The 20,170-nt window shown below is 42.8% G+C and overlaps 3 protein-coding genes across 16 annotated transcripts in view; 2 read left to right on the forward strand and 1 right to left on the reverse strand.

The window, feature by feature from the left end:
• The first annotated feature begins 361 nt into the window (after positions 1 to 361).
• Alg-2 (Apoptosis-linked gene-2) lies at positions 362 to 2,916 on the forward strand. 2 transcript variants are annotated; one of them, XM_071698392.1, is made up of 4 exons: positions 362 to 642; positions 1,002 to 1,108; positions 1,422 to 1,720; positions 2,022 to 2,916. In XM_071698392.1, exons 1-4 carry the CDS (start codon positions 587 to 589, stop codon positions 2,121 to 2,123), a joined length of 564 nt encoding a protein of 187 aa, XP_071554493.1. In that variant the 5' UTR covers positions 362 to 586; the 3' UTR covers positions 2,124 to 2,916. The 2 variants fall into 2 exon arrangements, with proteins under 2 accessions (XP_071554493.1, XP_071554494.1); XM_071698393.1 differs by having other exon boundaries at positions 365 to 642; positions 1,452 to 1,720.
• Positions 2,917 to 2,978: 62 nt separating this feature from the next.
• LOC139768324 (MICOS complex subunit Mic10) lies at positions 2,979 to 4,177 on the reverse strand. Its single transcript, XM_071698405.1, has 3 exons — positions 3,932 to 4,177; positions 3,804 to 3,851; positions 2,979 to 3,189 (listed from the first exon to the last, which is right to left on the reverse strand). The coding sequence occupies exons 1-3, from the start codon at positions 4,008 to 4,010 to the stop codon at positions 3,059 to 3,061; spliced, it is 258 nt and encodes an 85-aa protein (XP_071554506.1). The 5' UTR covers positions 4,011 to 4,177; the 3' UTR covers positions 2,979 to 3,058.
• Positions 4,178 to 4,404: 227 nt separating this feature from the next.
• Positions 4,405 to 20,170, forward strand: part of Gish (casein kinase I gish) — a 39,194-nt gene continuing 23,428 nt past the window's right edge. For 2 of the 13 annotated variants that reach the window (XM_071698379.1, XM_071698366.1), the window contains exon 1: positions 4,406 to 7,251. In XM_071698379.1, coding sequence (XP_071554480.1) covers positions 7,023 to 7,251 — 229 coding nt within the window. In that variant the 5' untranslated portion in view covers positions 4,406 to 7,022. Of the gene's footprint in view, positions 7,252 to 20,170 lie in introns of all 13 variants that reach the window. The other 11 variants (XM_071698374.1, XM_071698369.1, XM_071698378.1 and 8 more) reach the window with 10 other exon arrangements.

Raw genomic sequence — 20,170 nt, forward strand, 5'->3', positions numbered from 1 at the left:
CTAGATCTTTTCCAGGTCTTTTAACAATAACATATTATTTATAAATAAAAAGTATTTTTAATTTTATATATTTAATTGAAATTAACAAGAATAGTTATATAAAGATTATATATAAATAGTTACATAAACTATAAACATTAAAAGTATTAACTAATTTATTTTAAATTAGTCTTATTACAGTAATTGAGATGAAAAATATATCTCCTAGGTCAACAGAGACCTTTTTTACAGCTAAACTTTTCGCATTTTTACCTTTTCCTCCAACATCGAAGCATCCGCGTATCTCATTTTAAGTGCGGAAAGTGCAACGAGGCGCACCTGTAAAGTACAGACCTAATACATTTCGGAACGCAGTTCCGGTGTTGGTATTGGTCAGTATAAAGTGACGTGTCGTTAAGTCACGCTTTCGAGAAATTCCAGCCCAGATCCAGTGAATTTCAGCGTAGATTGCGTAGAACAGTCGCGCGGTTGTCAGTGCGTCGTGCGATAGATTGCGATTATCTGCTCCTAACAAACGCAATATCGCGCAAGATATTGTACCGTTGTCTCATTTCGTCGTGACATTCCTTGTCGATTATTCACGAAAATGTCTTTTATATCGCCGATGCCGAGCCAGCAATTCCTTTGGGATGTATTCCAGCGGTACAGTATCCCCTTCTACAAATTATTCTATAATTTTCCTATTTTCTATACAATAAATTATTCTGCAATTATGATATTACTTAATAATACGTATCCTCTCTTTCTAAATACTCTCCGACACCCCCGCGGACTTTCCTTGCGCGACGAGAACCCTCATATTCAGGAATTAGTTTAACCTACACGAATTTTGCTTTTGTATTTTTTTTACTCGGCATTAGGCGCCTTTTTATCCAGCAAAATTCTGTTTCCTCTCCCTGACGTAATCGTGCGTTTCGATAAATTTAAAGATTCGAACGAATAAATTTGGCAATGACTAATGGACATTTAGTTGATAATTGAAAATAATCACTTGTTATCAGGGTGGATAGGGACAGATCCGGTACAATCACTGCGGAGGAGCTACAACAAGCTCTCTCAAACGGTACATGGACGCCGTTCAATCCCGAAACAGTACGTCTAATGATCGGTACGATATGTTTTCAGTATATTTTCAAAATGACCATGTGAATTTATAATGTATATATTATATCTATGGTTTCTTCTATATTCTCTTAAAACCTTCTCATCTTTTCTGTAGTGCTAAATGGGAAAGGCTGCATCTCTGTCGCTTGACGCTAGGAAACCTAGTTCAAATATAGACTGTTTCCTTCAAATCATAGCATGTCGCACACTCTTCGTTCTTTCAATATATTATTGTTGTAAAATGATACATGTACGATATCGATTTGCATGGTCTTTTGATATTATTATTATTTTGTTCCCTACTTTTGTTGGCACAGGTATGTTTGATAAAACCGATCCTGCTACAGGTATGTTTGATAAGAAGCAGGCAGGCACCGTCAGTTTCGAGGAGTTCGGAGCGCTGTGGAAGTACGTTACCGATTGGGAGAGTTGCTTCCGATCGTTCGATCGCGACAACAGCGGCAACATTGATCGCAATGAGTTGAAGACGGCTCTTACAAACTTTGGGTACCGTTTAACCGACCAAACGATTGACATGCTAATACGAAAGTACGATCGTGCGGGACGTGGTACAATATACTTTGATGACTTTATACAGTGCTGCATTGTCTTGTATGTAAGTACAGGATTAAGTATCTAAATCATTTCATTAGGCATAGCTCGTGACTTTGGAAATATCTATTAACTTTTATGCGTAAAAGCTTTGATCTAAGCACAACTGATTGGGATCTCCTCGAGTTAGACATGTATTTTAATGAGTTATTTTATTGTTATTTATAGATTTAAATAATATTGGGCAAGCAGATATTTTTAAGCCTACACGTTTGATCACAGTTTCAAAAATACGTTTGACTGATAATCTTGAAACATTTGAATTCATTATGAAGAGATGTAATAATTATACTTTCTATCTTCAGACTCTTACAACCGCCTTCAGACGACTGGATACAGATATGGATGGTGTCATAACGATTCACTATGAACAATTTTTGGGCATGGTGTTTAATCTTAAGATATAAGTTGCACGATGTCACTCTGCAAATATTTCATTCTTTCTTGCCGGTTCGGCAGCATATTCAATACCTAAAGATACACTAAGATGCCAAATAAAGACACAAGAATTTTTATGTACTATATATAGAGAACAACCCAGAATCTCCAAAATTAATATTCATTTTTACATTTTCTTTGCAGTATTAATTAAATTTGATCAGATTAACGAAGAGTTTATTGAAAAATTAATTCTAGATTACAATACATGTCCGTTTATTTGAATATTTTCGTAATAGTAATACTTCGTTAATATTACTATTGTTCTTAAATTGTTTTATTTCTTATAAAATACAATTTCATACGTGAAATTCTTGTCAAATAATAAATTTGAGAAGTTCTGAAATAATTTGTCAATTGGACAGGTAATTTGTGTTAATAGAGATATACTACTATATCCATTAAAGAAGTGATATAGTCCGTTAATGCAAATCAATTATAATAGCTTGTATCTGTTACAGAACATCACTGATTATTATTGTTTACATATCAAGTTTGAATGCACTATATATGCGCTTCCAGCATTACTGTTATATGTATATTATGTAATGAAAACATTTCTGAATATAAATGTGCGTTTAAATAATTATAAGCAACGATGACAAAACTGGCAAATGTCCTACATTTCTTAATACGTTATTACATATTTTATGCATATTAATATTTGTCGATATATAACGTTCACAGTTATATTTTTCTATAATTATTATACTAATATAATTCTAATAAATGATCGAAAAATATATTTCTTTTACAAAGGAATTAACTGTGTATTACTTTCCTAAGATCAGGTAGTATGGATCAAATGCAAAAAAAAAAATAGATTATTGCGGTAAAGATACTTAGTTTATTAAAATTTTTATCTTAATAATAACTTCAATTTCGCTTTTACAATTTGCTCTAATTATTTCTTTTCCTCAAGTTTACAACTTCTGGGCGTCTGCTGAAGTATCGATGCATTGAGGTCTTTCTCGCAATTGGAATATGCCATACCTAATCCGAAACCAGCACCGGTTATAATGGGCCACTTCCTTCCTACAGAGAAAATTCAGCATCCATATACACATCTCGTAAAACAATTGAAAAGTAATTTGACAAAATTATATGATTTCTTTAAATTTCTTTCATAAATTATTTAATTAAACATAAACATTTATTTATCCAAGTATATTACTGTCATCTAATCTAGAATACATTAAAGTAGCACTAATCGCACTGTAAAACCATTGTTCTTGACACAAGATAAAGAAACTAATCTATGAAAACTATACTACGAATAAAAGAAATTATATACTTTCATTTAGAATTAAAGGGATCATAAAATAAGTATTAACTCTCTAATGACATTGCTTATGAAAAAAATTATACAATCAGTAAATACTAATTAATCATGTAATCATTGAGACTTGAAAAATATATATATAAGACTATAAACTTCAAGGATAATTAACGTTTTAACAGCGAAATATACGTATAACTGACACACGTGCAAGATATTAATGTTAAGGATGGCGGACCGAATCTAGTACATCTATGTCTCTGATAATCTCGCTACTGACTCCAACAATTATATTAATAAATACAGTTATGTCATAGGGGTGCAACGGCACAGAACACACGCACACACATACGCAACAAGGTGATCTTACTTTTGAAGAAAAATAGAGAAAACACTCCGCCAAGGACCACGCCGCCACCTGAGGAAAGAGAAATCTGTCAGTAACATTCGCGGACGGTGTACATTCGTCGTCGCGGACGTTTCGGGAGCGATAATTACCCAGCTTGAGGATCGCGTCCGTGAAGCAGCGGTCCCACTTTCGCCCGATCTCGTCCTCGGCCCACACGGCGCCGGCCATTTTTCGCTGGGTTATAACTGGTTATAACGCCACTGCCGTTACGTCATTCGCGCGAAACGAGACCGTTCACGTGCATCCGACGATCGGTCATATTGATCCGGCGGGCTCGCAGTGCTCGCACGAGTCGCACGCCTCTTTCTCCGGCTCCGGCTCCGTCTCGCGCGCGCAGTCGCGCAACACGCGAGAGAATCGCTGGCGATGGAAATAGCGAAGCGAAGAAACTGAATTCTTTCCGGCCGATATTTTTCCTTCAGAGATAAGTGGATTTTCGTAACGCGCGCCTTCGCGCCGCTCGCGCACGGCTACCAATCTGCGTCGATGCCGTCGATATTCAACGGTATTTTATCACCCGTTCGAAATGTGTAAAATTGGTGTAAATTCCTTCCGTTCCCGGCTTTCCCTGCGATCTTTCTCCCTCTCGTCCAGACAACTCGAGAGAGTCATTTACAACGTGCAATTCGCAAGAGAAATCATTCTCGTCACATCTGCGACTAGAATTTTATTAACAAGCCAGCGAGAAAGCATGCAAGTTCAGAGTTCAGACCAGTCGTGATTGGTCGGTCGCTGTGAAGAATAATAATCGAACGAAGGATGTAGATGAATTTAACGTTAAATTTCTATTTATTTCTTAAATTTTTATTTATTTCTAAGCTTTGTAAACCAAGTCCCTTCCTGGCATGTAAAGCTGAAGTAATAAAACTAGCATTTATTTATTTCTAAGCTTCACCCACTTGCCATAAGTTTAGCGGACACGATTATTTGTCTTTTTAAATAAAAATATTTTATTCTTTTGCCTATATAATATTATATGTAAAATAATTTTGCGTGAAAACACTACAAACTATACTTGTCTTTTTTTTGTACGTTTTTAATGTTTCTTTTTAGGCGGATTTATTTATTTCTGAGCTTTTTAGTTTGCCGGACACGATAATTTTTGTACGCGTGTCCGTCTCGATTGTCGTCGCCCACGAGAACTCGAACCGACTCGAACTCGCACGCGCGGCGGTCGAATCGCAGGTGCGGTCGATTCGGCGTGACGTAGGACGGACGGTTGGCCCGGTTGGCCGGCCTGCCGGTGTCTCGTAAGCGACTCATTTCACCCACGTCTCGTCGAGCGCGAGAGAGAGGCAGGTGCGCTGGCCTGTTCGTCCGCGAGCGTTTGATCGGGGGTGAGGACGAGTCCACGGGGTTACCGTTCGTGCGTGCGTTGCGAGATTCGCGCGCGGACGGCTCCGTGTAGAAAAACGCGCGAAAGACCGACTCGCGCGGGTCGCCGAGGTGGCTGCACATCCGGCGGAGCGGCGCGCGACGTCGTGAGAAGAAAGAGAGAGATCGGGCGAGCGGCACGCTCCGAGAGTCCGCTGTCGTGGCGGCAGTGACAAAGAGAGAGAGAGAGAGAGAGATAGAGAGTGAGAAAAGAGAGAGTGGGCGCGAGTGTTTTTTTTTCTTCGCGCGCGTGTATGCGTGCGTTATTCAAGACCGATCGGGAGCATTTCCGCGCGGGACGGGAGGAGAGTCCCGCGCGCGGCGTGCGATCTACGTAAGTGCGGATTACACGAAGAGGCGGCGGGGTTAGAGGGGGGCCCGCGCGCCAGTCCCCTAGGGAATCTCGGCGCCTCGCCGTTGCCTGTCGCGCGGATCGGCGGACGGAGCCGCCGCGCTGCGTGAGTCGCGCTGCGAACGGAGCCGCGGGTCGTGCGCGCGGAGTCGAGCGAGATACGCCGCCGTGTCGACGAGGAGGAGCCGGAGTAGCGTGAAACTCGCGACGAGGATCCAGCAAGAGAGAGAGAGAGAGAGAAAGAGAAAGAGAGAGTCTCCGGACGCGCGCGAGCGCACGCGGCTCGCTCGCGCAGGTAAAATCCGCGGCGCTCCGCGCGGCGCGTAATGGAGGAGCCGACGACCGCGAAGCGCGCTCGCGGCAGTACCAGCAGCGACAGCGATAGCAGCAGCAGCAACAGGAGCAGGAGCAGCAGCAGCAGGAGCAGCAGAAGCAGAAACACCAGCAGGAACGACAACGGCACAACCGTGCGCAGCAACAACAGCAACGACCGTCGTCACCACCGCCACCGCCGCCACGGTAATGCCGTGCTGCGCCGCCACCGCGTCGTCAGAGCGTGAGCCGCGCGATTCCTGTCGTCGACTGTTCCGCCGGCACCCGGCAATCCCGGCAGCATCCCGGCGGCCGCCGCCGGGCGCGAGAGGCGGGTCGAAATTGCTATGGGATCGTCCGGGAGCGACGACGCCGCACGACGCCGCAACGACCGTTCGATTCCACCCGTTACGTTCGCCGTGACGTTCGCCGACCGTCGGGCCGCGAGCAGGGAGTAGGAGCAGCGACAGCACCTCTCAGATACGCTTCCTCGGCGCGCCGCGACGCACCGCGCCCTTCCACGTCCTACGTGTCCTACGTGTCGTCGGTCGTACCTAAACGTAAACGTAAACGCGACGCCCCCGCCGGCCGTGAGGGATAAGATCGGCGGCTCTCGGGCGAGAGGTTAGGCTGGCATGGGGATTGATCCCCGTGAGGTGGCATCGTCCGTCGAACTCTGACAATCAGCCAGCCAGTCAGCCCCCTTTGGCACCCTCTATATATATCTTTCTCTCTCTTTCCTTCTCCTCTCCTCCACCCCTCCCCCTTTCCCGTTCTGTCGCCGCCACCCGCGCGTCCTACCCTTCCGCGCCCTACGCGGTGTACACCGCGCCCGCGCGTGCCCTTTTCCGCTTGCGGAAACTGCGGCGAGTGTCGCGTTGTGTCGTACCGCTTCTATCGCGTCGCGTCGCGTCGCGTCCCGCCGTCGTGCCCGTCGTCCGCGCTTCCCAGGGGCACGAGGGATTATGCCCTGCACGGGGATCGGGATCGATCCCCGTCACTGACCCAAAACAAGACATCGACAACGTCGTCGTCGCCGTCGCCGTCGCCGCGAGTGTGGTGAAAAGTCGTGTGCACGCGCAGTTAGATCGTGTATCGATAATTAAATCGCCGCAACCGTGGATAACAACGGCCGGTACGAGATGCAGAAACGGGACGGCAGGGACAACCGCGACGACAAGGAGCTCGGGGCGCGCCGCGCCGACCAGGAGGTCGCCAAACGGGCCTCCAGGGGCAGCGGGAACGCCGCCCGGTCGAACGTGCACTCGTCCCGGCACAGCGTCACCTCGTCGTCCGGCGTGCTCATGGTCGGCCCGAACTTCCGGGTCGGCAAGAAAATTGGCTGTGGAAACTTCGGGGAGCTCCGTCTCGGTGAGTCCTTCGTTATTATTGTCCTTCCCCGCGCGATTAAGTCGTTTTGCAGGGTGAGGGATGAGCGAAACTCTTTATAACCTTTTGGAAACAAAAGTAAATATTTGATGCAAATGTAATATTCCATTATCGTCTCTGTTCAAGTATCCGTCTTGACGCTCGGAACGACGTTTTCCGCGGTATGTCCGACGAATCACGACGTTGATTTTAATGGCAGGTTTCCTGATAAAATTATTATCGATTTTTCCTCGGCGAAGACAGAGAGATACCGACAGTTGTCGAGAGCGATTGAGAGAGAAGGACTTTCTGCAAGCTGAGCTCCAGGAGCACGAATGACGAAATGAGAAACAAAGTCGTATCCCCCTTGGTTAATTCTTAAAATACATTCCAACGTGATTTCATGCTTCAAATTACGAAGAAACGCGTGACTCAAAGTGAAAAGTGAAAGACAAACGATGACCTCTCACGACATTTTCGCCGAGGAAAAGTCGACTCTAAATTAAGGCATTCTGCTGTTACAATTAAGGTCGCGAGAATTGCGGGACAACACCCCGTGCATATGTAATATGTACGCGAGAGATATCGTGCGATATGAAAATCCGTTCTGGACTATTTTAGAATGAAGCTCATTCTCGCGAATGAACGATTTGATTGATCCCGCAATATATCGGTGCAATTCGCTGTTACGTCAGACTTCTTTTTTCGAAGACATCGTTCCTTTATTTTTACACGTTGAATTAGTTCTTTGTAAAGTGACACTGAAAATAGGATCGATGCTGATCTGTGAGAGGCATCGCGAAATTAAATTAACGAATACTTAAAAATAATTTCTCGCTCGATGTTACTATACTCGGTGAATTTATACGTTTATTTATTATATAATACATTAAGAAAATTTTTAAAATGTTTAAGTATTTATTCATTGATTGCGAATTTATACGAAGTATATATAATGGATTAAGACAATTTGAAAAATTTTATATATGTTTATCCCTCGCAAATTTATATGTTTATTTATTATACTCTGCATTAAGAAAATTTCTAAAATGTTCAAATATTTATTCATCGCGAATTTATACGAAGTACATATAATGGATTAAGAAAATTTAAACAATTTTTAAAACATTTATCTATCACGAATTTATACGTGTGAAGTTTAATTTTATACAAATTCGTTTAAAACAGCGAAAAGGAGATAAGATAAAAACGCTGTGCCGAGAAAAGATTTCGGAATGATCGCCAGGAGCGACGAAAGGACACGCGAACTTCTCTCATATCTTACGAAAAACGAGCGAAACGTCACGTTAGATCTCCTCACGTGGTCAGCGTTCGCCGTTTTTACGAATCGAACTATCGAGCAATGTTTACCACGATATCCGCAATCTGCAGTCTTGCATGTAACGACGATGAAATCTGGAGTTATCAGCCCCTCGAGTGCTCGCGGCGCAAGTTTGTGTGACTAATGATGTCTGCCGCGCGCTGAAAACAATGATTCTAACATCGGGAGAGGCTAACGCTCTCCCGATTATCGCGGCAATGGCATAATACAGAGCGGTTCTACATACTGACGCTACTGTACGGTAGACCGGAAGCCTGCAAATATTGATGTTCCTCCGACAAAGCGCCAACGTGTTCTCACAATTATTAATCGCAAACAGTACGATATTTATTTTTACCCCTTTTGAATTATAAAATTAAACATTCTATCGCGCCGTTCGATTTTCAGCTGAAAACGGCTGCGGTTTGAAAAACTTTAGAGGCTTATATGCAGCGTGTATATATATAATTCTTTCCATCTCTACTCGATCTCTTTTTTATGCAATTTTTCTAATCAAAATTCGGATCGAGGGACGATCCGATTTGTGCAAGTTCTCCGATGCCTTTTCGAATTGAGAATTGTTACCGAAAAGTAAAATAAACCTGTTCCCTTCGGTATTAGAGATACCTCCTTACTGACGTGTCTTAGAGACGCGAGTCTAAGTTTCTCAACGGAGAAATCTTTTGCCGAGCTGACGAAATATCAGGCGGGCTGACACAGCGAAACGGCTTTGCAGCTTTGATGCGCTCGGAGCAACATCTTTCGTGGCGTTTCATCGCGCGCGAAACGACGCTCGACTCGGCTCGGGGAAACATTGCGTTTTCCAGCCGTAATGGCCGCGGTTGTTACTGCAAAAGCGTTCATGCGGAAAATCCTACGGCGCTCGGCTCGTTGCACGGTTAACACGAGCCGCGATTTCGCTAACGCGTTATTACCCATTCGTAATGATGACTTTGTTAGTAATAGCCGCTTTAACAGCTCGTTCGATGTCATCGTCGACGATTATATCACTCGTGACAAGCTAGTAATTAGCTGCTAATATCAGAGATTGTATACTTAAAAAGATAGATAAACTTATCCTACAGCTTATCTTGCGTATGTTTGCCTAGAGGAGAAAGGGAGAGAGAAAGAGGGAGAGCAAGGTTCACGTGGAACGGAAAAAATGAAAAAAGGGACGTAAATTTTGATTGTTCCGCGAAATATTTATCCGGAATGAATATGGAGGAAACATGTAGGGAGGATGATGGTCTCTTTCGACAACGCCGCCGGGGCGAGCGAAAGAATTTCCAGAAACCGCTCTCGCGTGATTCATCTTTGAATACTCGCTCTTGTGGGTGAATATTCGTGCGGTTCTACCGCCGGCCGCCTTCTTGAAATACCTGCCGCGACGCGAGACCGCAGAGCTCGCACGAAAAATATTTTAAATTTACCGGACGTTCTGGCGTTAGGAGTGACAGTTGAGAAGTATATCGCGTTATCTTTCCTCGAGTAAACAAGTCACGCCGGGAGTTCCAATGCGGAAAAGCGAAATTTGACGCGGAACACAGATTTCAACCTAGTTTTAATTTTAATATCGGATCCACCTCGTCAGAAGTAATAACGTTACGTGGAAGAGGATAGTGTCCGATTGAATCTTTGCTCGAAAAAAAAATTATTCCAAATTTGTCGAAGGCAGCTCGAAAAAATTTAATTCCAAATTCGCCCGCTGCTGGAGATTATTTGACCGTTGATATATTCTGTAGATAGACTGCCGGTGTATTTCAGTAAAGCACGAGAACCGGCACTCGCACTTACAAATGACATCTGATATGCCATCAATGATAACATGCATGAGTCATTGACAATTTTAAATTATTTCATCATGCTGCATCTTTTAAGGCCTAAACAGAAGTACAGGCAATAGAAACAGGGAATTAGCCAGGCAACAGAAATAACCGCATTTCAACTTATAATAAAATACTCATTAGTGTGATTGGTCAGGTACAGGCAATAGAAAATAGAAATCCAACGCGTCGGAAATTCTGTTCCTATTGCCTATTTCATATTTCGTTGCGTTTATGCACAGTTTTTGGCAAGTTGAAATGTGGTCATTTCTGTTACCTGGCTTATTCCCTGTTCCTATCACCTGTACCTTTGTATTGTGTTTAGGCCTTTACGCTTGCATTGATGCCACGCGCGTCGATGTTACCTTTCTTCTTCCTTTTTTTATTATCACTCGAAAATATCGAAACGTGACTATCCTTAAAACACATGATTCATATCTCTCGTTAGTATTTCTTATTATATTTCCCTGCTTTTAAAAATTGTCTTATTCAACACATGTGAAATCGATAATAATACAGGGATATAACGGAACATCGCACAAATATTCGATAATTAATACCGCTTTGTAATTGTATCGAGTCATGTCCATATCCCTTGTTTCTTCTTCCTTATTCTAACTCGGGAGTCCCAAAATACGCAGCTATTTTATTTTGACAAGCGCAAAAATGTGTGCAAGAAAAAACGCGAATAAAGCGAACAGGTTTGCTCGGTGCCCCTCCTGACGACAACAAAAACGAGCATCAGCGGCGGCGGCGGCAACGACGCGTTTGTCGAACAACACTCGACACCGGAATGAATCCGAGCCCTTCATTGGCTTGGCCGGCTGCTCCGCGCAATGAGGGACACGCGTGTGTCGTTAATATCGTTAGGCGTGCGTTATCAGTTTATCACCTACCTCGTGCTTGTTTCTCGCTCGCTCGAGGGTCGTAAACGCGTCCACCAATTGACCCGTCGGCGTCGCGCGCACCATGCGCGAATCTAAACGAAAATTGTCGGCAAATTGCTTTCCGGGCTGCTGATACATCGCTCCGAATCCGGAATCGTATATACACCTTAATGACCCAATTTCGAACCACTCACGGTCCAGATTTTTGTAAGTCGCGTGTGTACGTATATACACACACGTAACTGCATGCCAACAATCGTTACTTTGCGCACAGTTGGACGATAAACAAGTTCTTTGGACAGTAGAGATAGCTTACGCGAGTCGACGTTCCTTTTATAAGAAAAAGATTATTATTTGATTTAGTATTATTTGACACATAAATCTTAATGTACATGTTAATTTCTTCGATATTATTACGTATCATTCATACTCATTCGTAAAATTTTTTGCAACGATTAGCCTGTAAAAATTTAAAGGTATCGCGTGGTAGAAATGAAACACTCTGTACACCGAGAAAACGTAAATCTAAAGCGATAAGGCCTGTCCGCTTTTCGTACGCAGCAATCTTCGTGCACGGCAGCCGGAACCGCGATACGTGTTCGAGGACAGGAAGTACGAAATTCCAAACCGTAGGCCACAAAGTGGCACACACGTAAGACCTTCCGGTCCTACCTGAGGGGGTCGATCGTACCCGCCGTTACGTTCCCACGGTCACGTCCGACAAAAATTGATCGACTCTTCTGAGAAGAGCGCACTCCGATTCGTCCCCCGTCGAGGGATTCTCCCCGTTCCCTCTCGAAGAAGAAGAAAGCACATCTGAATGAAGTCGCAACTGCGACAGGCGTATTTTTCTCTCTCAAAACCGTGAAATACAAAGCGGAAGTTAGATTCTAAATTAGGTTCTTAGGAAATTTTACGTGAATTATTTAAAAGTTTGTAAGTAAATAAAATCTTCGAAAAAATTCATTTTCTCAACGCTCTACGCAACAAAGCTTTACGCGAGACTACCTTCCTTTACAAATCTAATCTATTTTCCCAAAAGAAATATTCTCCTCATTCTTCTGTTGTTTTGCGTCTTGATTACCGGCCCACCCTTTACGTCGAGTCATTCGTGCCTCGGCGTATAAGCGAACTCTTGACGCTCGTGAGGCCGCAATTAGGCGTTACTTCCGCTTACACGGATCAGCTGATTCCCAGCAGCCGCCCAGCTGACTCTCAAATTCTCGTATCTGCCTCTCACGACGCGCAGCTGTCATCGTCGCGGTAATTTTCCAGTCTTTAACCGGTCCAAGCTTTCAGGTAGGGACACGCAATTACGGCGTCACGCGAGCCCACGCTATCTCTTTTATCATTAGCGTCGTATAAATAACATTGTTTAATAAAGCTTCCATCGATTCGCAGTTCTTTTGCCATTTACCTACAAGCGCTATACGTCTCGCTCGCCGCTACTGCCGGTCGGTCTTGCATTCTTTCCCATCGGGACGTTACTGTCATCTGGGACAAGCCCAGGCCCGCGACGGCTCGTTTTACGATCTACGAATTCTTGAAATTTCAAAGTCCGCTTTTCTTTCTTTCTCCTCTGTTTTACGTTAGTTGGATGAGTAGGCGCTATACTATGCGCTCGTTCGACAATGTAATACAACGTGACGAGCACACGGACTCACGTGACGAGAGAGTCGCGCGCTCGTGCGCGCGTCACGCGTGTACAGCCGTGTACACGCATGTCCGCGCAGGTTCTCGAGGGCACGTAGCAACCTGTCTGCTCGGCCGACTCGGCTCGGCGCGACGGCGGCCGTCGTCGGCCGACTCGGCTCTTCGAGTGACTCAGGACGACAGACTTGCCGGCTGGTCGCGTTGCCGAGCGAAACGAACGAGCCGCGTACCGTGCAACGCCCTTTTAACCCTGCTCTTACATTCGCTTCCTGCACGCGTTTTAGTATATACGTTGGAATCCGACACGCTCCGAGTTTTAAATCTACGGCCTTAATCAGCCGTACTGTCGTTCCCTCACGTTGCACAAATACTTGAAAATTGAATGTATACCTAATTTGTACTGATATTAAATTGGGAAGTTGAGAACATAGATTGTTAAAAACAGATTCTTCAATAAAGATTAAATTTGGATTTAACGGGAAAAAATAAGAGCTCAGTCTACTCGAAGATATGAAGATCTCTGACGAAGGCTTTAATTTGAGAAATATTAAGAATAATTCGCTGTAGGATTTTCACTTTTTCTTCGCTTCTGCAGTTAATTGCGTTACTCGACCGGTAATATGGGAATTAAGAAGACCTTTGATAAGCGTTTTTATTGATTTATTTTATTGTGTTGGTATAGCGGATGCGTAGATGTGTCCGCATCGAGCGAAACCCGATTATTCTAGTCAATATACGCTCGTTCATAAATCAACGGTGCGAGTGCCACGCGAATCAATAATAGCGAAACGCCACGCTATTGACGTAATATCGGCAATTTGTTGAGTATCCGATGGTTATATGAAGCGAACGTTTCAATATTTAACTATTGCAAAATAGCACAACATATAAATTACGATATAAATAAAGTCATATGTTACGGTATTTTCCGCGTTTAATAAAATTAAAGTAAAATATATGAGGCACAGAGAAAGGAAAATAAATTTTTCTGTAAAACGATTATAGCAAAACAATTCTTTTTATTCTCTCCGAACAATTGACATTGTGAAAATTTTCCATCGAATAATTTACGTCAATGAGCAAACAAATATTGCGTTATACGTGGAAAAAGAATATGTGCATATGTGGCGAGCCGTCGAATATTTTGTTAAATATCCAGTAATCATTTATCATAAAACTTTATCATGAAACAAAATAGATTTCGCTAGACACGCCGACCGAATCATTCATATTTCCAGAATCATTTTACGATAACGATCCAATTTCTCTGTTTGCGACAAAAACACTGCACTTCGGGTGTTTCCAGGTAGTTTTCACTTATTTTCTTCTTTCGTTCGCACGAACGCGCGCTCTTGCCGTCCCTCGTGACGCTCGTCGGCTTGAATAAAAATTATATTGCGCGTCTCGTTGAAGGTTTCGCGCCGTTGCGTTGTCGCATCGAAATGAGACATGTGCGTTCGCGCCGTTGCAAGTGCATTATCGTCGGCGCGCTCCGCGGCTCCAACACGCGCCGCTCTTCGAGTTATTACTCCGACTGGCAATGACTGATGCCCACGCGGACTGCCGGCGCGCGGCGGTTTCGCGATGTCGTTGCAGCAACTTTCTCCGAGTCGAGTTTTCCTGATTAAGTCGAGGGGCGTGGTGCGTATTAATCAACGTTAATTTAAACTATCTATCGTCGTTTCCGATTGCCATCGTTTCCGATACCTGTTACTTCCCTGGTCACGTACAACAGTTTCTTCTCCCACGTCGATTTGTCATTGAAAACTTATACCGTCGCACGTATCTCGCCCTCGATCATCTCAAAATCGTCAATCATTTCTCTGGTCTTGACAAAACCTCGCCGAATACTTCGTCCGCGATATTAATCGCTCAAGTCATTTAATGTAAATACCTTCGGCACAAATGCTGCCTGATTTACGGCACGCTCGGTCGGCGAAATGTTATAACGGATTTACGTACGTAGGTCGATTTATCGCGCTGACGTCGTCCTTACGAACGTAACGTTCGTTATAGCTGTTACCTTCTTACATCCGCAACAAAGTCCAGGAATACCTGCCTATACGCGAAAAAGTCAATACTTCGTCCACCGAGAACCGCGCTCGTGATGAAGATTTATCATCTAGAAAATACGTGGCGCGGCGAAAAGAGGCGAACACTTTCGAAAATATCGATTTTAGAAGATATATTCGAAGACGGTACGCGCGGAATCGCCAACATCGCGGCACGGCGCGGCGTTACTCGTCCAGGGTTAAAAATACAGCTATAAAAGCGTTGCTGGCCGGTAACGGTTGCTCAGCGCTGCGTGCAAGTCGTGAGTGAAATTAAACGCGCCTGAGAGAGCGATCTACGATCGGCCCTCCTGCCTTTTTTTTTCTTTCGAGCGCTCGCGAACAATAGTCCGACAAGAGGCGGTCGGACGTTTTTGCGCGTCGTCCTCGTTCCGCGGTCCGTCACCGGAGGAAACTGTTCTGTTGCCGGGTTCGCAACACGAAACCAGAAGGGCCTGGCGATAGCGAGGTCTTCTCGGTGGCGAAGGCCTAAACGCGTCTAGAATTCCTCGATCACCTATACAGGGTGTTCCAGATCCTACTATCCCTCGATCAATCAGCCTTTGCTTCACAGAGGCAAAATTATGTTAAATGTCACAGGATCTGAGGAAAAGTCTATTAACGCGTGAGCTCTATGTTGCATATCCGCGCCTTAGAAACTGCTCGACAAAGTTCTTCATATTCTTGTTTATAATCCGGAATCTCTATCGCTTCGCTGCACCGAGGAGAAATTGATTTCAAATTAGCTAAAAGAGAATTCACAGAGACGAAAGGAGCGGCGACAGTTCTGGGACACCGTCTATACGCGGCGCAGCTGCATCACTGCTAACTGATGTTTCACGCGACGATATCGATATCGGCGCGATGGTACTCGAGAACGAACGTTACTCTTCGGTGATGATTCAAGCGTCTGCCTTGTCCAGCGAAACCAGTCCATTAACCTTTGTCCGGCGTATCGAGGTTTGAAATAGCCTGGAAGATGGTCTCTGACAATGAGAGCTCCGGGTAAACAGCGTTCCAGTTGAAAATTATCGAGGTCTGCTCGCCGACGAGTACTGCCGTTCAAGTACCCGCCTGGATACTTATCCGTATACTCTCCGCTGTCCTTCGACGTATTCTTCCCCGGCGTTACACGCGGCCTGGCTCCGCTGCACGTGCTGGTACCCTGACCTACATTCACACCTACGTGTCTAAGCCTATGTCTACGACGGTCGATCGCGCCATCGCATCGTTCGTTCGCCTGGCGACTCGGCCTGGCAACCGGGCGGTCCGATTTAATATTTTCGAAATTGCGGAGCCTGACGGCCAGCGCCGCCGCCGCCGCCACCGCCGTCGCCGCCTCCGCCTCCGGTTGCCCTACATTTCACTCTTGCTTCTACACTCTTACGCTCCGTATCATAGGGCATACCTTCGGACCTGTTGCGCTCCTCTGCGCAGCGGACTCGCTTCCTTCCTCGCGGCTCGAATCAGATAGCAACGGATCGCGCGAGCGAATCCGAGGCAGATGCTCTTAGCGAAACGTAGAAGCGAAAGCACTCGCGCTAATCGCGATAAAATAGCTATAGAGTTACGACATTGTTGAATCCCTCGAGGTCTCTCGAGTGCAGAGAGCGATCGCGCTTTCCGCACGTTTCCTTGATAATTATTTAATTCCGTCACGAATGTATAAATATTGCTTTATCAGACGCGAGGGTGACGAAGCGTGAGAGCTAATTCGCGATCAATTTTTAATTAATGCTTTCATTATTCGCGAATGGGACGCGGGTGCTCTTCACACTCGATGATATATCTAGGTCGATCGCGCGCTCGTTTTTTTTTTTTATTCACCGCCATCGCGCTATCGGACTTGGTTTCACTACGGCGCTATTCGCGGATGCGCAGGACGTATCGCGGAGCACATCAAAATTCTTGCTGTGAAAAGAGATATTCACTTCCGTATGTGAGAGCTTTTCAAACGCTCAGCTTGTTTTCGAACTTTGTCATTTCGAAATACACTTGCATATTAACATTGCATATTAATATTCTATAAATAGTTCAAAATGTATTTCGAACTTTATCATTTCGAAATACACTTTGTGCTATTTATAGAGTATTAATATGCAATGTTGTGACTATCTGAAACTGGAAATTATCACTTTTTTTTATTACTCCTTTTGATATCTTTGACGCGATGAAAAACAGGCTCTCTGACATTTATACATCTTGGACTCGAAGTATTTACACGTGGAAACTGGACATGAAGATATTACAATTGTCAGTATTGAGACATAAAAGCGAAAAAGCTTGCTTCTCTAATTTTAGGTCGAAAAATTGCCGTAGCGTCCAATGAGCATGTATTATTAGAGAAGGACGATCGAATCGAAGAGTGGCGAACACGTGTATTATATTTTGCCAGAAAGTCTTTTTTTTTCTCATGCTTCGACGTCGCTCGAAGACGTTCGAAATTGAATTCGTCTAGAAGCCGGCGACATCCGGCGATGTTTCCCATTAATGATCCGAGTGGGTGTCTTGAGTGCTAATTACACCCAGCTCCCTATTCTCTTCGTCCCTGGCTGACTTACGCGAGGGTGGAAATGGGTCGCATGTTATCGCGCGGCGCGGTATACAGAGTGTACCATTTCTATCGCGTTATTTTCCAACGATAGATTATTCGGTCAATTTGGAGTCAATAAGGATCACGGAGCGCGTCCCAGTTTTATCGCAATTATTTTTTTATTGTGACAGATTCCTCAGCCAATTTGGAGTTCTCCTTTCGATCAAAATGACAGCTATAATTTTCAAGTATAACCGATGATTGGAAAATAATTTCTAATAAACTAAACTCGAGGAAATAAAATGGCTCGAATGTTCTTCGATTAATTTCAAATATGGATTACCAATTTGAGACTTAATTATGAAGATACATGCCTTGAGAAAGATACGATAATGATCTTCCCTAACATTTTTGTTAATGAAGAATCTATTACGAAACGGTCAAAGAATTTTCCGCTAAAAATAATATGGCAAAAGTGGGACATTCTATGAAAAGTGAACCTAGCACCCGACTTTCGAAAAATTAATTTTTTTTTACGGAAAACGTTAGCATTTCGTTTGTAGTTGTTTGTAGTAACAAAAATTTCGTTTGTAGTTCAATACATTAAAAATTATAAACATTTAAAAAATGACTCGCACCCCACTTTGAGATATCTCAAATCCGCTTACGCCATCTTCTTCAGAATCGTTTGTAGTTGTTTGTAGTGCTTTTCTTTTCGTTTGTAGTTGCACCGTTTAAAAGTTACAACAATTTAAAAAAATAAAAAAAACCTAACTGCCAATTTTTGAGATATCTCAAATCCGCTTGCGCCATCTTCTTCAGAATCGTTTGTAGTTGTTTGTAGTGCTTTTCTTTTCGTTTGTAGTTGCACCGTTTAAAAGTTACAACAATTTAAAAAAATAATAAAAACCTAACTTTGCCCATTTTGGAGATATCTCAAATCCGCTTGCGCCATCTTCTTCAGAATCGTTTGTAGTTGTTTGTAGTGCTTTTCTTTTCGTTTGTAGTTGCACTGTTTAAAAGTTACAACAATTTAAAAAAATAAAAAAAACCTAACTGCCAATTTTTGAGATATCTCAAATCCGCTTGCGCCATCTTCTTCAGAATCGTTTGTAGTTGTTTGTAGTGCTTTTCTTTTCGTTTGTAGTTGCACCGTTTAAAAGTTACAACAATTTAAAAAAATAATAAAAACCTAACTTTGCCCATTTTGGAGATATCTCAAATCCGCTTGCGCCATCTTCTTCAGAATCGTTTGTAGTTGTTTGTAGTGCTTTTCTTTTCGTTTGTAGTTGCACCGTTTAAAAGTTACAACAATTTAAAAAAATAAAAAAACCTAACTTTGCCAATTTTTGAGATATCTCAAATCCGCTTGCGCCATCTTCTTCAGAATCGTTTGTAGTTGTTTGTAGTGCTTTTCTTTTCGTTTGTAGTTGCACCGTTTAAAAGTTACAACAATTTAAAAAAATAAAAAAACCTAACTTTGCCAATTTTGGAGATATCTCAAATCCGCTTGCGCCATCTTCTTCAGAATCGTTTGTAGTTGTTTGTAGTGCTTTTCTTTTCGTTTGTAGTTGCACTGTTTAAAAGTTACAACAATTTAAAAAAATAAAAAAACCTAACTTGCCAATTTTTGAGATATCTCAAATCCGCTTGCGCCATCTTCTTCAGAATCGTTTGTAGTTGTTTGTAGTGCTTTTCTTTTCGTTTGTAGTTGCACCGTTTAAAAGTTACAACAATTTAAAAAAATAATAAAAACCTAACTTTGCCAATTTTGGAGATATCTCAAATCCGCTTGCGCCATCTTCTTCAGAATCGTTTGTAGTTGTTTGTAGTGCTTTTCTTTTCGTTTGTAGTTGCACCGTTTAAAAGTTACAACAATTTAAAAAAATAATAAAAACCTAACTTTGCCAATTTTTGAGATATCTCAAATCCGCTTGCGCCATCTTCTTCAGAATCGTTTGTAGTTGTTTGTAGTGCTTTTCTTTTCGTTTGTAGTTGCACCGTTTAAAAGTTACAACAATTTAAAATAATAATAAAAACCTAACTTTGCCAATTTTGGAGATATCTCAAATCCGCTTGCGCCATCTTCTTCAGAATCGTTTGTAGTTGTTTGTAGTGCTTTTCTTTTCGTTTGTAGTTGCACCGTTTAAAAGTTACAACAATTTAAAAAAATAATAAAAACCTAACTTTGCCAATTTTGGAGATATCTCAAATCCGCTTGCGCCATCTTCTTCAGAATCGTTTGTAGTTGTTTGTAGTGCTTTTCTTTTCGTTTGTAGTTGCACCGTTTAAAAGTTACAACAATTTAAAAAAATAATAAAAACCTAACTTTGCCAATTTTGGAGATATCTCAAATCCGCTTGCGCCATCTTCTTCAGAATCGTTTGTAGTTGTTTGTAGTGCTTTTCTTTTCGTTTGTAGTTGCACCGTTTAAAAGTTACAACAATTTAAAAAAATAATAAAAACCTAACTTGCCAATTTTTGAGATATCTCAAATCCGCTTGCGCCATCTTCTTCAGAATCGTTTGTAGTTGTTTGTAGTGCTTTTCTTTTCGTTTGTAGTTGCACCGTTTAAAAGTTACAACAATTTAAAATAATAATAAAAACCTAACTTTGCCAATTTTGGAGATATCTGAAATTTTTTTAAATTGTTG

The sequence above is a fragment of the Temnothorax nylanderi genome, unplaced genomic scaffold, assembly GCF_030848795.1.
Source record: "Temnothorax nylanderi isolate EJ_2023f unplaced genomic scaffold, tnyl_v1.0 TNYL_tig0015_pilon, whole genome shotgun sequence".
Taxonomy (NCBI): Eukaryota; Metazoa; Arthropoda; class Insecta; order Hymenoptera; family Formicidae; genus Temnothorax; species Temnothorax nylanderi.

Excerpts from the sequence above, each read along its gene's own strand:
- Alg-2 (XM_071698392.1), top strand. The coding sequence starts at position 587 with ATGTCTTTTATATCGCCGATGCCGAGCCAGCAATTCCTTTGGGATGTA. Across the intron at positions 643-1,001 it reads CTTTGGGATGTATTCCAGCG|GGTGGATAGGGACAGATCCG; the intron begins GTACAGTATCCC and ends ACTTGTTATCAG. Across the intron at positions 1,721-2,021 it reads AGTGCTGCATTGTCTTGTAT|ACTCTTACAACCGCCTTCAG; the intron begins GTAAGTACAGGA and ends TTCTATCTTCAG.
- LOC139768324 (XM_071698405.1), bottom strand. The coding sequence starts at position 4,010 with ATGGCCGGCGCCGTGTGGGCCGAGGACGAGATCGGGCGAAAGTGGGAC. Across the intron at positions 3,852-3,931 it reads GGACGCGATCCTCAAGCTGG|GTGGCGGCGTGGTCCTTGGC; the intron begins GTAATTATCGCT and ends CTCTTTCCTCAG. Across the intron at positions 3,190-3,803 it reads TTCTCTATTTTTCTTCAAAA|GAAGGAAGTGGCCCATTATA; the intron begins GTAAGATCACCT and ends TTTTCTCTGTAG.